The sequence below is a fragment of the Centruroides sculpturatus genome, unplaced genomic scaffold (genome assembly GCF_000671375.1).
Source record: "Centruroides sculpturatus isolate CEXI.00-Female unplaced genomic scaffold, Cexi_2.0 scaffold833, whole genome shotgun sequence".
In the NCBI taxonomy this organism is placed as follows: Eukaryota; Metazoa; Arthropoda; class Arachnida; order Scorpiones; family Buthidae; genus Centruroides; species Centruroides sculpturatus.
Window position 1 is genome coordinate 241,572 of NW_019385052.1, and position 19,367 is coordinate 260,938.

General features: G+C 35.1%; 1 protein-coding gene across 1 annotated transcript in view; it reads right to left on the minus strand.

Moving 5' to 3' along the window:
- LOC111633973 (A disintegrin and metalloproteinase with thrombospondin motifs 9-like) overlaps positions 1 to 11,725 on the minus strand; it is a 46,869-nt gene extending 35,144 nt beyond the window's left edge. The window contains exons 1-3 of the mRNA XM_023378631.1: positions 11,376 to 11,725; positions 9,839 to 10,143; positions 3,812 to 3,944 (exon numbers count right to left, since the gene is read on the minus strand). Of these exons, the coding sequence (XP_023234399.1) occupies positions 3,812 to 3,944; positions 9,839 to 10,143; positions 11,376 to 11,490 (553 nt within the window). The 5' untranslated portion in view covers positions 11,491 to 11,725. The remainder of the gene's footprint in view (positions 1 to 3,811; positions 3,945 to 9,838; positions 10,144 to 11,375) is intronic.
- Positions 11,726 to 19,367: the final 7,642 nt, after the last annotated feature.

A 19,367-nucleotide genomic window follows, 5' to 3' on the forward strand; every position in this document is an offset into this window, starting at 1 on the left:
CACAGATGTTCAACAAGGTCAGTGAATCATAATGTAACGGATTAGGTAACAAACCACAGATGTGTGGCGATATTAAGAACAATATTGGGGCATGCCACATTCTGTTGTGTAACTTCAGAAGAACAACCTGCTGCCAGATTTTCCCCCCTACCTTTTTTTTTGTCTCAATTTGTTGTCAATTTAGTTTAGTGAGAACATTATCACGACCTAGTTTCTTCCCGTACTCTAATTAACCAGAGTTGGACGAAGATCCACCTGATGAAAGCGAGTGGCACCATTTCATTACTTGTATCTATGTCAGCGGTCATAATCTGTTTATGATCCTCGTAAAATTGCATTTAAAATATTAAATAATTTTTTTTTTCTTCGTCTTACTTAAGCGGGGTGTATTAAAAAGTTTCATTTCTGAGTTTTGNATTTCGATGCAGGTTAACGACATTAATATAAGAGACTAATATATAGGAAATTTGATAGTTTGTTAGAGGAGTATTTATGTATTTTGTTTTGCATTTTAAAAATGTACAAGTGGAGGACATGCTCGAAACTCTTCGATAGCGATTTATATTTTTTATAACTTTTTTTTCCTCCTCTAAATCGAATCGAATCGAATCGAAATTAAACCCCCTTTTCTAAGTTTTGTATCGGATGGTAACTTGATGAATGATGTAAAAAGTACTAAATTAAAGTTGTTAATTAGGTATTAAGTATTGTTTTCAACAGAAAACAGTACTAATTCTGAATTAAATAACTAATAAGTACTATTTTCTTTCGGAAAAACCACTTACACGCCATTAAAAATAAAACTATGTTTGTAGAACACTAGGATCTATTAGTGAATTTTAGTATTATCTTCACTATTTTCGAGTAAAAACAGTATTAATTCAGCTATTTTAAGAGATTTTTTAATGCATAATTTAACCCGATTTAGTGTTTATTTAAGTATAAATTCAAGATTTATTATCATTTATCTCATATATTCACTCGAACTTAATAGGAGTTCCATAACTTCAAATATCGGTTTCATTTCAACAAAGGAGCCATTTTAGAATTCTAAAACGACTCGTTCAATCTAAGTAATGGTAAAGTAGCCTTTACGACTCGCCTACTTTTATCAAAAGCGGTATTTGTATAGAATACTAAAGTCGAGTTGTGAATTTTATTGATGTAACTACGACCTTACTTATATATATATTGTGTTTGTGTAACTTTATTGTCTTAATTTTGGCTTGAGTTACGTTAATTTTTGTTTACATGGTTACCTTAAAAAGAAAGTTTTCTGCCCACATCTTTCAGAAAAACAGCAAAGTAAGCATTATTTTATTTTTTCTCCACCTCTCAGCTTAACGAAATAATAATTATAACTTGTATAATATATATATATATATATTATATTTTTTAAATCGATCTTCAAGGTTTGCAGAACCAGAAAACAAAGAATAACGTGTGCCAGAGCTGTAAGTTATCAAGGAAAATTGAGTTGCACACCCACTTGACTGCATTTCCGTCATCGTTACGGTCAAGCTTCTATCAACAGAAAATCACATAGCATCGTTAATGCTGAAAGAATCGAAGATAATCTGAACATAAAATAATTTTTAATTATTTTTTAAAAATATGGCGCCAGTTTCAATTTCCTTTTTATCAATTTCCGACTTCAGCATTAAGTNGACGAAGATCCACCTGATGAAAGCGAGTGGCACCATTTCATTACTTGTATCTATGTCAGCGGTCATAATCTGTTTATGATCCTCGTAAAATTGCATTTAAAATATTAAATAATTTTTTTTTTCTTCGTCTTACTTAAGCGGGGTGTATTAAAAAGTTTCATTTCTGAGTTTTGAAACGGTCGAAAAATCCAATTACCCGTCTCGTTACAGAATAAATTGTCTATTTATTTAAAAATTCATCGATTCATCTTCATTAATTTTTGTTTAGGGACCTTGAGTAGTTCATAATGAAAGCTGCAGGAAGCTGCAATGTAGAGAAGTTCGTGGTAATGAAGCGTATGAATCATTTATACGATGCGCGATAGAGAAGGAAGACTCCGAAGGGGGGTAGACGAGCCAGGAAAGGGGGAGAAGGAGCATCTGCGGGAAATCACAACACGAAAACTCCATAAATGGACGCAGTCAGGTGTTGATAAAACAAACCACAGTAGAGGCAATTCCCGAGCACATAAAAATGTCATCGGACGTTGTCCAGACCGAAAAAATAAGATCAAAGGTTGAGGAGGAACCAGTCAAGAGTAGGCTCGTGTGTGTGAAAGTTTACAAAGTAAAAGAGTATCCTTAATAGCGGGAGGGTGTCCTTGAGTAGTCTAATAAATCGCATTTATAATAAATCTTAAATTATCCCACTAGAGAACGTGTAGTCGTGTGAAGAATGTCTTCTTTTGATAGGAATGCGGAAGACGGACTCGATCAGGTAAGTGAACTTTAAAAAAAAAAAATGTTTTAATGTTAATCCCGAAAGGATTTTTAATAGAAGTGCTAAATAGGATAATTTTTATATTAATGTGCCACTTTTTTCTCTACATCATTGTAGTGTTCCCTAGTCAGAGGTGAAAATGGGGTTCCACCTTAATGCTTACGAAACCGCTGAAGACAGACAGCGTCTAGTCGAACAGCGGTCATTGACTTGAAGGTGGCAACGGCAGACGTCGAAAGGGGGGTTGGAAAATCGGCAATTAAGCCTCTGTTCTGTATAAACGCGTAAAGCAACTGAACAAATTCGTGCCTGGTATCACCTCAGTTTTCACAAACATCTCTTTGATCTCAGCCATTTTTTAAAAAAAGAGTTACACGCGAAAATTGATTAAAAACCGAAAATCAAAGACGTCAAAAGAAGCGGCCCATTCTGCGTTACAGCTGTTAACTTCTGTTTTTGTTCTGATACTGTAGAAGTTAGTTTTTGTGGAGTCTTTTTTTCCTTCCTAGTTTAGTCGTCTCGAACAGATTCGTCCCTGAACTACCACCATAGCGTCATTTATCAGCAGCCACCTCCACACAACCCACTGTGTAACAAGAATCCAGGAGAGAGAGAGAACTTCGACTCTCCCCAGATGCCAATTTCGCGTGTAAAATCGGAGAAAAATCGAGTACTAAATGTTAAAATTCGGATTTATTTATTCGTGGATTTGTTTGTTTATAAAAATCGCCGCGCGAATTCTTAGAAGCCTTACAGGATTTGATCGAGTAAACAAACACCCAACCGTTGACAAAACTAAACGCTATATAGTTCATGGTCGGTTGTCTGCTCTCAAAATAACGACTAAATCCGTGAACCTAAATATTAACTGGGCTTATTACGAAAGTAAATGAGAGTTTCTGCATTCATTTTACACGCAAAAAAAAAAGAAAGAAAATCGAGTTACAAGATCTCATTCCTATCTGTAATCGTTTTCATTATGGGCGGGTTGCTCTAGTCTCCAGCGCAATTTCTTTATAACTAAACTGTTTAAAATTAACCTAATATGTTCAGCTGCACGTCAGCAATGGAAAGACATTTTAAGTGGGTTTATTACGAAATTAATGAGTTTCTGTATTTAATGTTTAAGTAAGAAGTTTCGGAGTTTTGTATTTTGATCACGTTTGATTCGGGTATTCAAACGGGGGATTTCTACACATGGAAATTGCTTAAAATTGGCCTAATTCGCCTTCTCCAATAAGTACAAGTGCCCATAAAAATGTTCGCGTTAAAGACTACAGTTAGGGATTTTATCTATTCAATAACATAAATATAAAAAACCTCCATAAATATCTCCCGAACAATTTTAGCTTATCACTAAACTGTACAGGAAGCATGTACTTACCATCCTCGTCACAACTCCGAGTGGATTTTCTTAAATCTCTTCCTACGTTGGTGATTAGATGAGGCCGTTTCGACGATGATGGATCGATGGGTTCGATGACATAATCGCCATGTGAAGCGTGCAGGAAGCCTAACTGTAAAAATATATATTAAAAAAACGAGACTGTAATGTCGACTTTCCAGTAATACACCAGTGATTAACGCCGCTGCCCTACTCAATGCAACAATACATTTAAACTCGAAGCTTGTTTTCGAGCCGCCACCGTATTGCACTCATCTGTCACCCCACTCTTATCGGCAACATCGGGGTCTCCACTAGAAAAGTGCAGCCTCGAGGGACAAGGAGATTAGGTGAGGTCCCCGGGCGGTCAATTGAACTAGTCCTAACTTAGTACGGACTGACAAGTACAGGCCATAAAATACAACTGTATCAACAGCACTTGTAACGTGTGCCCCGCATTGTTATTATTTATTATCGAGTTTTGTACGCGAGTCCCGATCGACGTTAACGTAAACGACAAATACAACGAATGATGGCCCTATTGAGAAACGTATTTCATTCGTGAGACAAGGAGGATAATAGTTTTGGACCACACAAGATGAGGGAGTGGGTACCTATGGCAGGTATCGACGACATGTTGGACTATGCAACACCAGTTTAGAGTTTTGTAAGAAATTATCGAGAAGGAAGATCGGTCACAGAACTGTATTATCAAAATAATAATAAAGTTTCCCTTTTTTTGAGTGGAAATCCATAAAATCGCCCATGCGAAAAACTTTTTATGTCTTTTAATCTGTGATACGAACTCGAAGATCGTTACGCCACTACAACAACAATTGCAAGGATGCTGAAGTTTATAGCTACTCTCGAAAGATAGATAAGCTACTAAAACTATACTATCGTTGCAATAATGGCTTCTTTCTGGATGAAAAATCTATTGTTTAGGAAAGTAAAGGACCGAGGAACTCGGAGTGCGTCATGTTACTATAATAACAAATCACAGAGACGTGGATTATGTATCGCAAACATGACTTTTAAAGACATTTATCGAGGGAAAAGATCACTATAAAACTACATGGCTCCTTTTCTTGGAGATAAACCTATTATATACAGGTAAAGTCAAGAACTTTCTAATGTGTTTGACCCGAGTAGGGCGTCACTCTACTATAACAACAATATTTTACTTTCAAACATGTGATTCTTTATCTGGTCTATATTGGAAAACGAATGAGCCATATACATGTCAGGGAGCTCTTCAAATAGTAACACAAAACACGATATAGCCCTATCTTACTTTTGTATTGGGTGGGTCAATTCCCTTCCGGAGCAAGAGTCATCGTGCCTCTCGGTAATTTTATACTGCACAGAGCATTCGGTGCGTTATGACCTCCAACCTACACAATTCGGTGACCTTCGACAGTAATAAAATTCTCTCGAGTCAACAAACATTATATTAAAGAGTTTCATAATTTTTTTTTTTTTAATTCTTTTCCTTCTACCGAGGAGCCAAAAAAAGAAAATGGCGTCGGAAGAAATTGGAAACTGAATAGTTTTCGTTTGCTGTGAACCGTACGAAAAACAAATATTTACGAGATAAGTAAGATTTTATGGGGATTTGCACATTAATAAGTTGAATTCGGCTCCCTTTCGAGATAGGTGAACACGTGTAAACACACCCAAAGCGTTATATTTGCTGTGGAAAGATGGCAAAAAGCCAAAAATTATAATTCTGATCCTGTAAAACACGTTTCTGGGAAAGTGTTTATTAAAACTTAGCTTCTTACGTAATTCCTGAATTCCCTGCTCATAACTGAAAGTGATAAGGAGTTGTCCTCCTTTTTAGCGAGTTTAAGTGTCGTTCTCGAAGTAAAAGGGTTAGCGAACGTTACGTCCCAACAGGAAAAAAAAAAAAATACATTTCATATATAAACAAACATTTATGTTGAATACAAAAGCTCGAGTATTAAAGTCAGCATTCCTTTCTTAGTTTACTAGTGGAAGAGGTTAATGTCACCACCCATATATCTGTCTGGGGGTAGAATATACAATGTATTCACACGGAAACAAAATAAGGCTCCTCTTTGTAGACTCTACTTCTATTTTTTGAGCACGTATCCCGGCGGGGGTGCTTTTTCTTCCGATTTTTCAAACAGAAAAGACAGTTCAAGGTCTGGAGACAGGTATCCAGTCGTCACCCATCGCTTTTGACGTCATCGGTGAGTGTCCCGAACGAAGTGATTAAGGCACGCAAGTTTTTTTTTTTAAACACCCTTATTTAGCCACCTGCGGGGTTTAAACTTTCTTAGAAACCGAGAAATTAGGACATCAAATGAAGGACCGCAGAGGTAAAGCTATAAAAAAAGTGATCAGAGGGGGTTATTAGTGATCGCGTTTCCTTTTGGCCTAGTTTAACCCGACGACTTCTACTACACTAACAATCGTCTGGGTATATTTATAGGTGGGCCAAGTTCTCGTTTGATATAACTGAAGATGTTAAAAAAAAGAAAGAAAGTCGTCAAAACACTAACTTTCCTTCAGTGTAATGGGGGTTCGAGTTTCCTTGACTTTTATTTACGTTATGTCACTTTGCCAGGTTACGTGATGGCCCAAAAACTGAATTTTTCCCTTTCTCTTGTCCTCTTTCAACAGCCGACTGCTTTCGTCTGGTTAAGTATCTCTTACATTTCTTTTTTCTTGTGTTTTTTTTTAACTTGTAGAGATTATTTTAAGTGAATTTCGATGTTTGCTAGAAGGTAAACCAAAATCGGGAATGCTAACACACACGACTAACGTTGAAAATGGGAAAGTCCACTCTCTTCTAAAGCGTCATCTTCGTTATCTTATCGGAACCCATATTTAACCTACATTTATTATCCATGACACCGATTATTGTTTAAAATGTTTTGAACACAAATAATAAGCATTGTTTCGCTTTAAAGTTTGGAAAAAAATGAGTGTTTCATGGTCAGAAATCCATGGCTCTTCGATATTTTAACCCGAAAAAATGGATTTTTGCCATTGGGATCGTGGGAACGGGGATCGCGGAGGGGGTGACGCCCCAATCCAAAATACAATAGGGAAGATGTAATCTTCTCTATTCATCGTGTGTAAGTTGGGGAAAACTAGCAAAAGAAAGTGGATAGAAAAGAGATTTTTGGTTTTACAGAGCCCGATTTCAATCGTAAATGCCATCTTGGAGCGATTTGTGTGCCGCCCTTATACTTCGGTCAAAGACACAAGCATCTGGTTGTTATAGCTAAAGTTAGTCAACTGCTTCTGCGAAGAAAGTCTGCAAGAGTTCGTTCTACTAATTACTGGGTGTGTTTCGCAGATGGCATTACCAATTGAGTTAGGCTTTCGTGCTAAATTTATATCACCTCATTCAATCTGCGATAACAGGAACAGAGTCTACGCGCAGTATTTAAAATGGCTTCTACTCCTAATCCCTCGGCAATTTTGACAGAGATGCGGGTTTTGATTTATGTAAAACCCTGTCGAGAAAGAATTTTTCGCAAGATTTATATTACACTTGTGGAATTTCTGAATAAAATTACGGAGAGGAGTCAAGCGAGCAATGTCATCAATGAAAGACGAACAAGTTTCACTGACTGACCAACTGACTCGACAGAAAAATCCAATCAGAGCCGAGTAGCATAAAAAAAGGAGGCATGTCAGACAAGTTTTTCTTGTCTGGAGTAAGGTGAGGCGAAGTAAAATCCCTCTTCGGTCACGTACCAAACATGTCACCCTTTCTACCGGATTCTTTTAACTTCCCATCATAAGATCGAGCCTGTTGGTGGAGGTCAGAGGTTCCTTCATCATACTCGAGTGAATGTAATCGGATCATTTAGCGGAAGTGTAATTATCTCTTGATTTTGAGTCAAGGTTTGTTTGCTAACATAAACACGATGGCTATCACAATAGGATGAGATCGCGCGTTTTAGTGGCTCTATAATAAATCTCAATTACAAAAATAAAGATGCAAACATCTGTATAAATGAAAAGACCAGTTCTACTTCCCTCGAGCGCTACGTTTGGTAAGCACGTTTGACACCGGATATAGAAAGACAAGGAAGTTTCTAGCCAATTGTCCAACGGAAATTACATATTAATAACATATTCACGGAACATAAATATACAATGGTTACCACTTGTGTCCGTTTTGTTCATCAGTACACGCCTCTCCGTGTAGTTAAGCAGATTGAACATCGCCCTTTCTACGTGAAGAGGGAAAAAACTCTGTATTTTTTCTTCTGGTAAAAAAACAGGGCGATGTTCAATCTACATAACTACTTTTTTTTTTATTTTTTGAAATGCTCAGAGCGCTCTGCCAGAGGTTTTACAGAGACTGAATTTTGGCAGGTGTTGCGAGCGCCGTGTAAATATACTCGAGTGTTATTAGTGGTGCAAAACATTAGGCGAAAAATAAAACAAAGTGTCGCGATGACCTCGATTGCTTTCTAGACTTATGATGATGATCTCATTACCTAATTGGGCTGCGCGAAATTTATTTTCTGCTTCACTTTTAACAACGAAAGTTGTCTTCGTTTGTAGGTCATATATCGCTCTTGTTTTTTTTCTTTAACTTTGGCTGGGTTTTCGACTTCGTCATCCTAAGGCACATTTAAGAAACGTGTCCTCTCGATGTCACGCTCAATTAGTAAATATCCGCCCAAATTTTCCACCCTTTCACCAATGTGCATGTGTGGGTTGAGGGATCAAAACCGCGCCCATCACGTTTCTAGAGATATTCAAGGCCTAACTAGTGTTCCCACACATCCCCCATTTAGTCCGTTTCTGACCTATTTCATCCAGACCTTGATGATATTTTATGATGTTGAACTACGTAACAAAGCGATGCAACACCTCATAGTCAATGTTTACAAACACATGGCTCTTACAAACGACAAGCGGGTCAAATGTTAAGCGAATGGCTTTAAAAAAGGGTCAAAAACCCGTCTGGAAGACAAGTCGAAAGAGCGGTTTAAAACTAGGTAGGGAGGGAAGAACTATAAATCATTTTGGTGTCGCTTACCGACACCGGATGGTCGCCCTTGTCCTTGGTGGCAAAAGCTCATTTCTTCTATTGTAAGGCCGGTAGTCGGCATAGAACAAAGAGGACAAAGGCACAGCTATAATGACCTAGCAGACGGCGAACAGACGAAAAATCACTGTCTAACTACCCGACTGGTTTACTTTTTCAATGCTGATTAAAGCTAAAGAGCCAAAACAAACTGCAAAAATGTGTTATTGCCTCTCGGATAAGATGCCGTGCAAGGTCGTAGAACTGACAAATGAGACGTACTCAAACAAATGTTACGAAATTCGCTTCTCCTTAACTGGGGACCCACTCTAATTGGGAATATTGAAAGTGGAAAGGCTCCTAATGACCTAATTTCTAAAGTTTAGCGATAATAGCAAAAGGTGAACGGTATTTTAGGGGGGAGAAGCAAGGTCGTAAGGTTGTCATCTATCTTCTGCTCACATGGAAGAAGAGAGATCTTCCTATTACAGCTATAAAAACTCTGAACAACCTGTCACTTGAAGCAGCCATTAAGTAGTAATAACTGAGGCCAGAAGGCAGATTTATATAGGAAGATAGGAGAGGTCTATACTGCCGACCTCCCACTGTTATCGCACACACCTGCACTCACTAGGTGAGTCGCATGAAAATTAGGAGCTTCACAGAATGACAGTAAACTCGCTACTTAATAGAGCAGGTAGCTGCGCTGTCATTGTTCATTAGTCTGTCTTATATAACATGAAGAATCTAAATCGTTCTAAGGAAGGATTTTCTCAAGATTGTTAGTGTCGTTTCTAAGTCGAATTTATTTGTTGAGTCACCGATAATTGCGTCGGTTGAAGAATGCGTAGGATTTTTCAATGAATACGACAAAGAGCTGTTGCACATGTTAAGGAAACGGTTTAGACGGGTTTAAAGCACTTTGCACATGGAAATTTCTTACTTTCCAGTTTATAATATACGTTGGCATTGCTACGATCCAAAGTTAACTAAATCAGACTTACCATTCCTTGGCACAGGCTAAGAGAAACTATGGAATCGTCTTCGTCGACAAACTTTCCTTTAAAATAACAATTGTCTTTAGGATAATGAGTCCTGCAAGTGGCATTCTTTCCCCAAGATTCTAACGTAGTCATATGAAAATGTGGGGAAAGAAATTCGCTGCTTGGTTCTAATTCAATGAAGAAAAGGAAATTGAACGCCTTGAACTTGAACCTTTTCGTTGTGTTTTCTAGGTCCCACTTATCTGTAGGATTACCGTTAGAGTCCAGCAGAACGGGAAACACCTTTTCTTGACGGAGACCAGCATCTGAAGGAGAAAAACAATCATTTTTTTATAGTCTCATGTAACCGGAAAGACCTTCCGCAGTCAAAGAGTCAAGTGAAAGAGCAAAGCTATCATTGTCAAGCATCAATTCAATAGACAATTTAGACTAAGTATGAATGACCCATTTATGCAATTAAGTTTTCCCTCGAGTATGAATGAAGATGAAAAGAGAAAAAGCAAATCGTGTATATCCTTAAGTTCATCTATAATTTGATATATCTATTAATGTAACATAATCACTTCAATTGTGTTTGTTTATCAAGAGGTCTTTGCACTGAAAGACATTTTGTATCCTAAACGGATACGTAATCATTGTTTAAATTATTTTATGGACTTCGTTTCCGGCAAAACTTAAATGTTATTATTATTATTAATTTATTTAAAATTTCTCTCTCTCGCTCTCTCTCGTTGCAAAATCTAATTATTCAGCGTGTCTCACGAAACTTGGCCGAATGATCCTCCCAAAATCCTTGTAAACAATACAACGGATGAAGAAACAATGCGAACTTGACATATTCACAACTTAGATCTTGTAACCCTTTAACATCCAAACTACTTTCAAAACACACTTTTATCTTTTAAGCAGATGTTTTAGGGTCAAAAACGTTACCCTTCCAAGGACGAACACCTTGAAAATAAGTCGAAGATCTGAAGAACCGACATACAAAAGTGATAGCGAGTGGTGAAGTGTGAAAACAAACTACTAGCCGTCCTTGTGAATACTATATAGTGACCCATTTCCCTACCGACAATTAATACGGTATCCTGCAGCAACCAAGGCCTCGAGGAGGAGCTCGGTCTGACCATATTCCTTATTTACTTCATCTAAAGTCTCTACCACTCGATCTATAACGTTAAAAAAGAAAAAGAAAAAAAAGTCGACGTCCTAAAACACGTGCGAGAAAATAAGACGATACCAGCTGGCAGCATGAGGTGGCATGCTTCCAGGCCGACATCCATGGGCCATTCACACTCTTAGCATTAGGTACACGACATCACACCACACAATATCTTTTAATTCGTAACAATATCGCGTGCTTATCTATAAATGTATCGTCGTGTATGTCGCGCACAAACAATCGAGATCGCATAACAGTTTAGCATCCAAGACCAGACATAAATCAGTCAAGCAGTGTAATTGATGTACTGTCCGCGCGACGGTCTATCTAAAGGACAAGGTTAAGAAAAAAATGCTTTTAAAGGGTTTCACTCACCTTGCGGATCCTTCAGACGTGATCTATCCCAATCTGCCGACGTTAATGAGTATATATGCAGTATAAAAAACAAAAAACAACGATACCACAGCATGATTTCACTGACAGTAAACATGGACTTAAAGGGACGGTTGGGTACTGTTCGACTCGATCATATTCCACGTGCGGCAGTGTGCTCTTCCTTTTTTATTATTATTATTTTTTTCTTTTTTTCTTCCGCTAAACTCCTCTAACTTGCCCTCCCTATCACTCCCCGGCTTAGAGCGAGGGACGCTCAGCCTATAGCTGCCGAACTCACGCCACTAGGCAAGTGCAGTCGGCACATGCCCCAACACTACGAGCGTTACAGCGCTTCCGAGGTCAGCCCGCGGCCCTCTAGCGGCATTTCTCGTAACTAAGTGCTGGCCGACAATCGACAGATAAGGCCTTCTTTCTGTTAAAAACACAAAGGAAAAACGTAATAGACATTTTACTAATTCTACGCACTTTTTTTTTTTTTTTAATTCATCTCTTCGCACTCTTCCGCTGGAATTTCCAACGTAACCCGATACGTCAGGTGAAAAAAAGTGCGGAAGAAGTGTTCATTTCATTTTTTTTTATTTATCTCTTCAATTAAAAATTTTAATGGGGTGCTTATCGAGCCAACACATAGTTTTTTTTCGTTTTTTTCTTTTTTTTTTTGAGTGATAACCCGGTCGCTTTGATTATGGCACCTTATAAGGATTGATGGGTCACTCCCAATATTGTAGCACCTCGCCTCTTCCGATAATGTTTCAGACACTTTCGGGGTCTTTTTTTATTTATAAAATACATAAATCCTACTGTAAAATTTTCCTTAAAGGATACATTAACGGCTGAGTAACACCTTTAAGCGTGTAGATGATTATTGTGGTAACATCGTTAAGGAGTTAAAAAAAAATAAAAAAAATGCTATCTTAATAGAGGAACAACTTGAGGATTTTTTCCTTATTTAATTTAACAGTAGCTTCGGGGTTATCTTTAGTACTGCTGGATTTCTCTTGCAGATTAGCACTGTTAGAGTAACATTCGATAGTCTACCCCCCGCAGTTATTTTTAAAGAGTGGTAGCGCATCCGGTATAACTATGGCAATCCTATGCTAATACATAGAAAAAATCCGCAGGGGGATACCACGAAAATCAAATTCGATCCCATAACTATGCAAATGAATTAAAAATTGTGCCGCTTCTACGGATGGGATTGGATATTTATGAGTTCTGTGACGTCGCTCGGGTACCCGTAATCAATTTTTAATGCTGATACCCAACGATACAGTTAAAAGTGATGATGCGGCACTTCTACGGGCGAGTATAAATTACGTAATAATGAATAAATGATGTAATTTTTTCTCAGAACAAATAAATATTTTGATTTATTTAACAGTTTTACCAGAAATCTGTGGATGTAAAACACCTTTTTTGTTTTTTTTTTAATTGGTCGACGAGTTCGATCAAGCGTGGCATTCTACAGTTGTTAAGATCGAATCTTAAACGCTCTATGCCACTTTTATGGTGGAATTTAATGCGTGGAGCGTTATAAAAATTATTTTTAAGAATATTAAGTACTTTATCGTGTATAAAAGTCGAGTAGTTTGCATGTTTTATGAGAAAATTATCCAGATAAAAAGGTTTTTAAGTTGGTTATTTAATTCGTTCCGCAGGGCCGATAAGGTGTTGAATTTCATAAAGTTTGGTAGAACAGATTGGATTTTGAATGATATATGCGGATTTTTTTGTGGTAGACATTAATGTATATTCCCAATGGGAAGATTTTATTTTTAAGATTTCCCGATTAAGAATGGTGCTTCTTTGTCCGAGTGTTTACTAAGGGTCGCGACATACAAGATGGAAGAACAAACAGATGAATGTTTAGATCTGTTTTAGCTGAGCAACACAAGAGTATTGAGATAAATCAAACTCAAGATAAACAAGAGGAGCTAATCTTTTTTTCTTCTTCTTTCTACTTTATTTCTTCACTTTTAATTAATGTCTGGTTTACTATGGAAGACGAGATGGGTTTCGTAAATTTGAAAATAATGATTATATTTATTATTTATTTTTCTAAAAAATCGTGTTTATTTTTATTTTTAAAAGAAAATATAAACCTTTATTCATTATTCTTGTTCGGATCGTTTAAAATTAGAAAGAAAAGATAACATAAAAAGTATTCCAAGATGGAGGAATTTTATAAACTTACGTAATTGTTAAGGAAGGGATTTTTAACGAGGCAATTTTTGTATATTTTTAATTGTCCTTAACACATTTTGTGTTACAAAAAATAATCTATAGCTATAAAACCAAGGCTGGACTAAGTTTTGCTGTCGCTTTAAGCTATAACATGTAACAGGCCTTCCCCTCCACCAAATAACGTAAAAATGTGAGGCCCTGAGCTCTAGATTTATGCAGCTCGTTTAGTTTATCCGGCCCTATAAAAATTAATAAAAAAATTACTTAATTTAAATATATCATAGCAGAGTTACCCTAAGCTATAACATATAACAGGCCCTTCCTTTCGCCAAATAAATGATATGTGTTAAAATATGAGGCCTTAAACTAATAGACTCTTAAGGCAATAAAGTCTTAAACTCAATTTAGGGCCTCTTGAGAGGCCCAAAATTGAGTTATTTAGTTCTTTAGCCCAGATCCTACAAATACAGTATTTAACCTGTATACTAAATTTAAAACCGTGTCGTGTAAACGCTTATTTAGCTATAAAAATTAAAAAATATTTACCTAACGAATCAAATTACTTTGGTAAAATTTAGATATAAACCATGCAATAAATTACTAATCTATGGTTAAAGTTTGATGGGAATAAACCATTTAATCAAATAATTGAACCGACACCGGACAGTCCAATGGCCTAAACGCTACTAGAAACGATTAAACGCCTCGCCTAAATGGTATTTAATCGTTACTTGAAAGCTTAAATTTCGATAAAATCAGATATGAGGCCTTAATGAGGAAGAGATATCCCTTTATCGCCTCTCAAAAAATACCAACTGCAACCTTTCTCGTCCGCAAGATCAAGGAGACGAAAGAATAAATAAAAAATTGCTAAGTTCCTTCATACAAAAAAATAAATATATATATATATAAATAGGTCTATTAAGCCACGGTTTTATTATTGTTATTTAATAAATAAACAGTTAGAAAGCCATAAATGATAGATTTCGATGCAGGTTAACGACATTAATATAAGAGACTAATATATAGGAAATTTGATAGTTTGTTAGAGGAGTATTTATGTATTTTGTTTTGCATTTTAAAAATGTACAAGTGGAGGACATGCTCGAAACTCTTCGATAGCGATTTATATTTTTTATAACTTTTTTTTCCTCCTCTAAATCGAATCGAATCGAATCGAAATTAAACCCCCTTTTCTAAGTTTTGTATCGGATGGTAACTTGATGAATGATGTAAAAAGTACTAAATTAAAGTTGTTAATTAGGTATTAAGTATTGTTTTCAACAGAAAACAGTACTAATTCTGAATTAAATAACTAATAAGTACTATTTTCTTTCGAAAAAACCACTTACACGCCATTAAAAATAAAACTATGTTTGTAGAACACTAGGATCTATTAGTGAATTTTAGTATTATCTTCACTATTTTCGAGTAAAAACAGTATTAATTCAGCTATTTTAAGAGATTTTTTAATGCATAATTTAACCCGATTTAGTGTTTATTTAAGTATAAATTCAAGATTTATTATCATTTATCTCATATATTCACTCGAACTTAATAGGAGTTCCATAACTTCAAATATCGGTTTCATTTCAACAAAGGAGCCATTTTAGAATTCTAAAACGACTCGTTCAATCTAAGTAATGGTAAAGTAGCCTTTACGACTCGCCTACTTTTATCAAAAGCGGTATTTGTATAGAATACTAAAGTCGAGTTGTGAATTTTATTGATGTAACTACGACCTTACTTATATATATATTGTGTTTGTGTAACTTTATTGTCTTAATTTTGGCTTGAGTTACGTTAATTTTTGTTTACATGGTTACCTTAAAAAGAAAGTTTTCTGCCCACATCTTTCAGAAAAACAGCAAAGTAAGCATTATTCTATTTTTTCTCCACCTCTCAGCTTAACGAAATAATAATTATAACTTGTATAATATATATATATATATTATATTTTTTAAATCGATCTTCAAGGTTTGCAGAACCAGAAAACAAAGAATAACGTGTGCCAGAGCTGTAAGTTATCAAGGAAAATTGAGTTGCACACCCACTTGACTGCATTTCCGTCATCGTTACGGTCAAGCTTCTATCAACAGAAAATCACATAGCATCGTTAATGCTGAAAGAATCGAAGATAATCTGAACATAAAATAATTTTTAATTATTTTTTAAAAATATGGCGCCAGTTTCAATTTCCTTTTTATCAATTTCCGACTTCAGCATTAAGTTTCTGTCTCCATCATCATCCATATTAGACACACGACACCACTCGTTGCAAATCTAAATAAAACTGTTAAAATATCTCGAAGGACGGCCATAACGTGCTACGTTTGGGCGGAGTTTGCAAAGGTTCTATTCTGAGAATTTGAGATGGAGCCATGCTCCTCCACAATCCAAACACGAAGGGAAAGAGGAAAATCATTTTAATTATAAGTTTTCTAACGTATAATCTTTATAAAATAATAAGGAAATTACGTTTTTCACGGACAAGATAGAAACGCTTCTGCAATTTCGTTTCCTGTTTTATTTCTATGCTGGTTTTTTTTCTTCAATTTTCATCATTATCTAATGAAGGAAGACTGTGATAACAATCTTTTGGAATATTTCCATTTATTAACGACACTGGAAAACATATTTCCTATGGATTAAACAAGGACAAGAATAGTTTCTCGCTTTGTCCCAATTTCCATTGAAGATACGCTTCCTATCTCCCGAAGATACGGGAATATTCATTCCTTGACCCTTCCTGATTTATTAAAATCTAGCTCTTCTAGGAATAGAAATGATGTAATACTTTTATTTACTTTCTAATGTTACCTATTTTTACAGCATTGCGCTATTTTATTATAAATTCTATTATTTTATGAAGAATTTATGAATTTGTTTAACATAATTCGTAACTTTTAATTGTTAGTAAGCCATAGTTTCGTTACATCTCAAGATTTTATGATACATTTCACGTTTTCTGCGGTAGATTTCCCGTAAACTGCCCTATTACATAATGATTTACTCATGCCATTCAGAAAACACACCCTTGTTGTGGCTCTCTATATGGACATGTACGAAGTCTCCTCCTATATGGGGTCCTTTAAGCTTTTAAATGTTCAAGTTTTTAGTATCGGGAGCCAAAATAACTACCCAAAATATGAAATAAATGCATCGTATGATTTCTCTATCTTTTTTTTCCCTTTTACTATCTTTATATGTGAATTTAACAAACTAGTGATGAGTTGATGTGTAACGTTTCTGTCATCACTCCTAGTTTTTTCCCTTCCTTTTTTGATTTACATTAACTTCCCGGGTTTAGAGTACAGTATACACTATTCATCCCTCCTTTCATTAGTCCTAATTGTGCAGCCCATTACAAGTTTAATGCGATAAGAATGACTTTTTGACTCTCGTTATCAATAACAAGATATCTTTTTATCCTTATTTCCTATAAGAAACAATAGATTAAATATATAAATAATAAATCTCTCGGCCGATATTTCGACTTTATGATTTCATTTTTAGATCCATAAAAGAAAAATTTAAATATTTCTTAGAACTTATAAAGCACAAGGATGTTGACACGTTTCGGGACAACTTCCTTGTTTCTGGAACCTCTTAAGTAATTATTAACCTTGTAACTTATGCAAATAACAAGTAATATTTCATAACCATTAAAACACAATCTTAACTCGAAGGACAACTGGGTAAGTATTGATTATTCGAAAGTATTTGCCACCGAAAAAATTCCAATGATGTCCTACTGAAATGGATTTTTTTTTCCATTCCTTCCTTCTTGGTCCATGGCATCTGCAATATATGAAGATAGTAATCTTTGCTGGCATTCAGAGTGTTTTTGCTTACTATCAACATAGATTACTAGATTCCGGCAAGGATTTTATAAAGAAATTCCTAAATTATCCCGAGTTTCTTCCTGTTTTTTTTTTTTTTCTTTTAAGTAAAAGAAAGAAGGTAATCAAGGATTTTTTTTTCCATAAAATGTCGCTCGAAGAGTAACAAATTACACATTGCAAACCGAGATGAAACCATTCCAGTTACTTTCTATTTAAAAAAAGAAGGAGAAGAATTTTTTAAAGTTAGTTTGTTTAAGTTTAGATATTTAAATATAACTTTTTATAAATACTTTTCATTTAGTGACAGACCTTCTACTTTACCTCCCTTGATGGATTGCACGTGAAATTATTCGTGTGTTGTTGAATATTCGCTTTAAAATTAGAGTACTTAAAAGTGAATTTTTTAAAATTTATTTTTTATTTTTTTCAAAGTCTGGTGCATTAAAGCAACTGGCATTTATTGTAGTTTATATAGCAAAAGTAGCTATTTATAGATGTCATTAAAATAAATTGCATTTCTTGTTTTAATCGTGCCGCCATCTTGTGTTGAAAGTATAAAATGATTTTAATCAGGTTTAACTGGATGGTTAATAAATTTAAATTACTTGTAAACTATAATTTACCGGCATAAAATTTTGAATTATTACTTTTAAAAGTATGATGTTATAAAGCGAAATTGCGTATATAAACTAATTCAGACTTATTAAATTTTTAAACATAATTTCAGTTATGGTTGTTTGTTAGTAATAACATTAGAAAAATTTCGACAGTTTTACCAATTTATCTAACATTATTTCACAACTTTTAATTGCTTATACGTTGCAACTTTCTTATGTCTGTGGCCATCTATTAAATTACGGTTTTAGAGCCACTTTTGACCTCCTCCCTTCCTGTTGTATACAATGTTGTACTTTTTGGCAAACTCTCCCTTTTAATTACGTTTACAGTAGTACAAAATTAAAAAAAAAATGACCTTAAATGATAGTTTATTCACGTGACTAGTTACTAGGCTTATAAGAATAGATCCATGACAAAGTTCACGTAGACAACATCTCGATTTCCCTCCCTCCCGTCGTGTGCAGTGATGAAATTTTCGGCGACCCCTCCCATAAACTGTACGTGGTCCTCTTTAAGAATAAAATAATTAATTTTCGTGGTAAATTTCGTATAAACTACTATGTTATGTGATAACGATCTATTCGTGGCAATCACAGACATTCTTATTGTAGACGATTCATATAGAAAACCGCAACACACGAAAGAGATTCTGTGAATATCCATATAAAATATCGACATTCATAGAATATTCTGACTAGTAAAGTCTGTCGATTTTTGCATTTTATGAATGTAAGAAAGGTTTTTATTAGTAAAAGTAGCCTAATCTTTGTATGAATTTTCACAGAAAAGAATGGTGGAGTGAAAATACCAAGAATATTCCGTGAATATCCATTGAAATTGTGGATTTTCGTAGAATCTCCTCCCTGTATAGTCTAATAACATTTAAATTTTGTAAATATAAGAGAAATTTAATAAGTAAAAAAGTTAACCTTCTATGAATATTTACAGAAAAGAAAGAAGAAAATAAAATTACGAAAGAGATTCTCTGAATATCCATATAAAATATGAATATTCATCAAATCTCTTCCTATACAAAACCAAATAATTATACGTTTTGTTAATTTAATAAAAATAAAAGTAGTAAAAATTATTTTATAAACATTCACAGAGAAAACAGAGGAGATCCATTAAATATTCATATTTAATATGAATTTTTAAAGAATTTCCTAGAGATGGACTTAAACTTGTTGGGACTCTAGCCGATAACATATTACAGGCCTTTCTCCTCCATCAAATAGTGATACATGAAGTAGTGTAACTAGAACCTATATTAAAGGGGGCCCCGAATTAGAACATAACCTCACATTCACTGTGGATGAAGAAT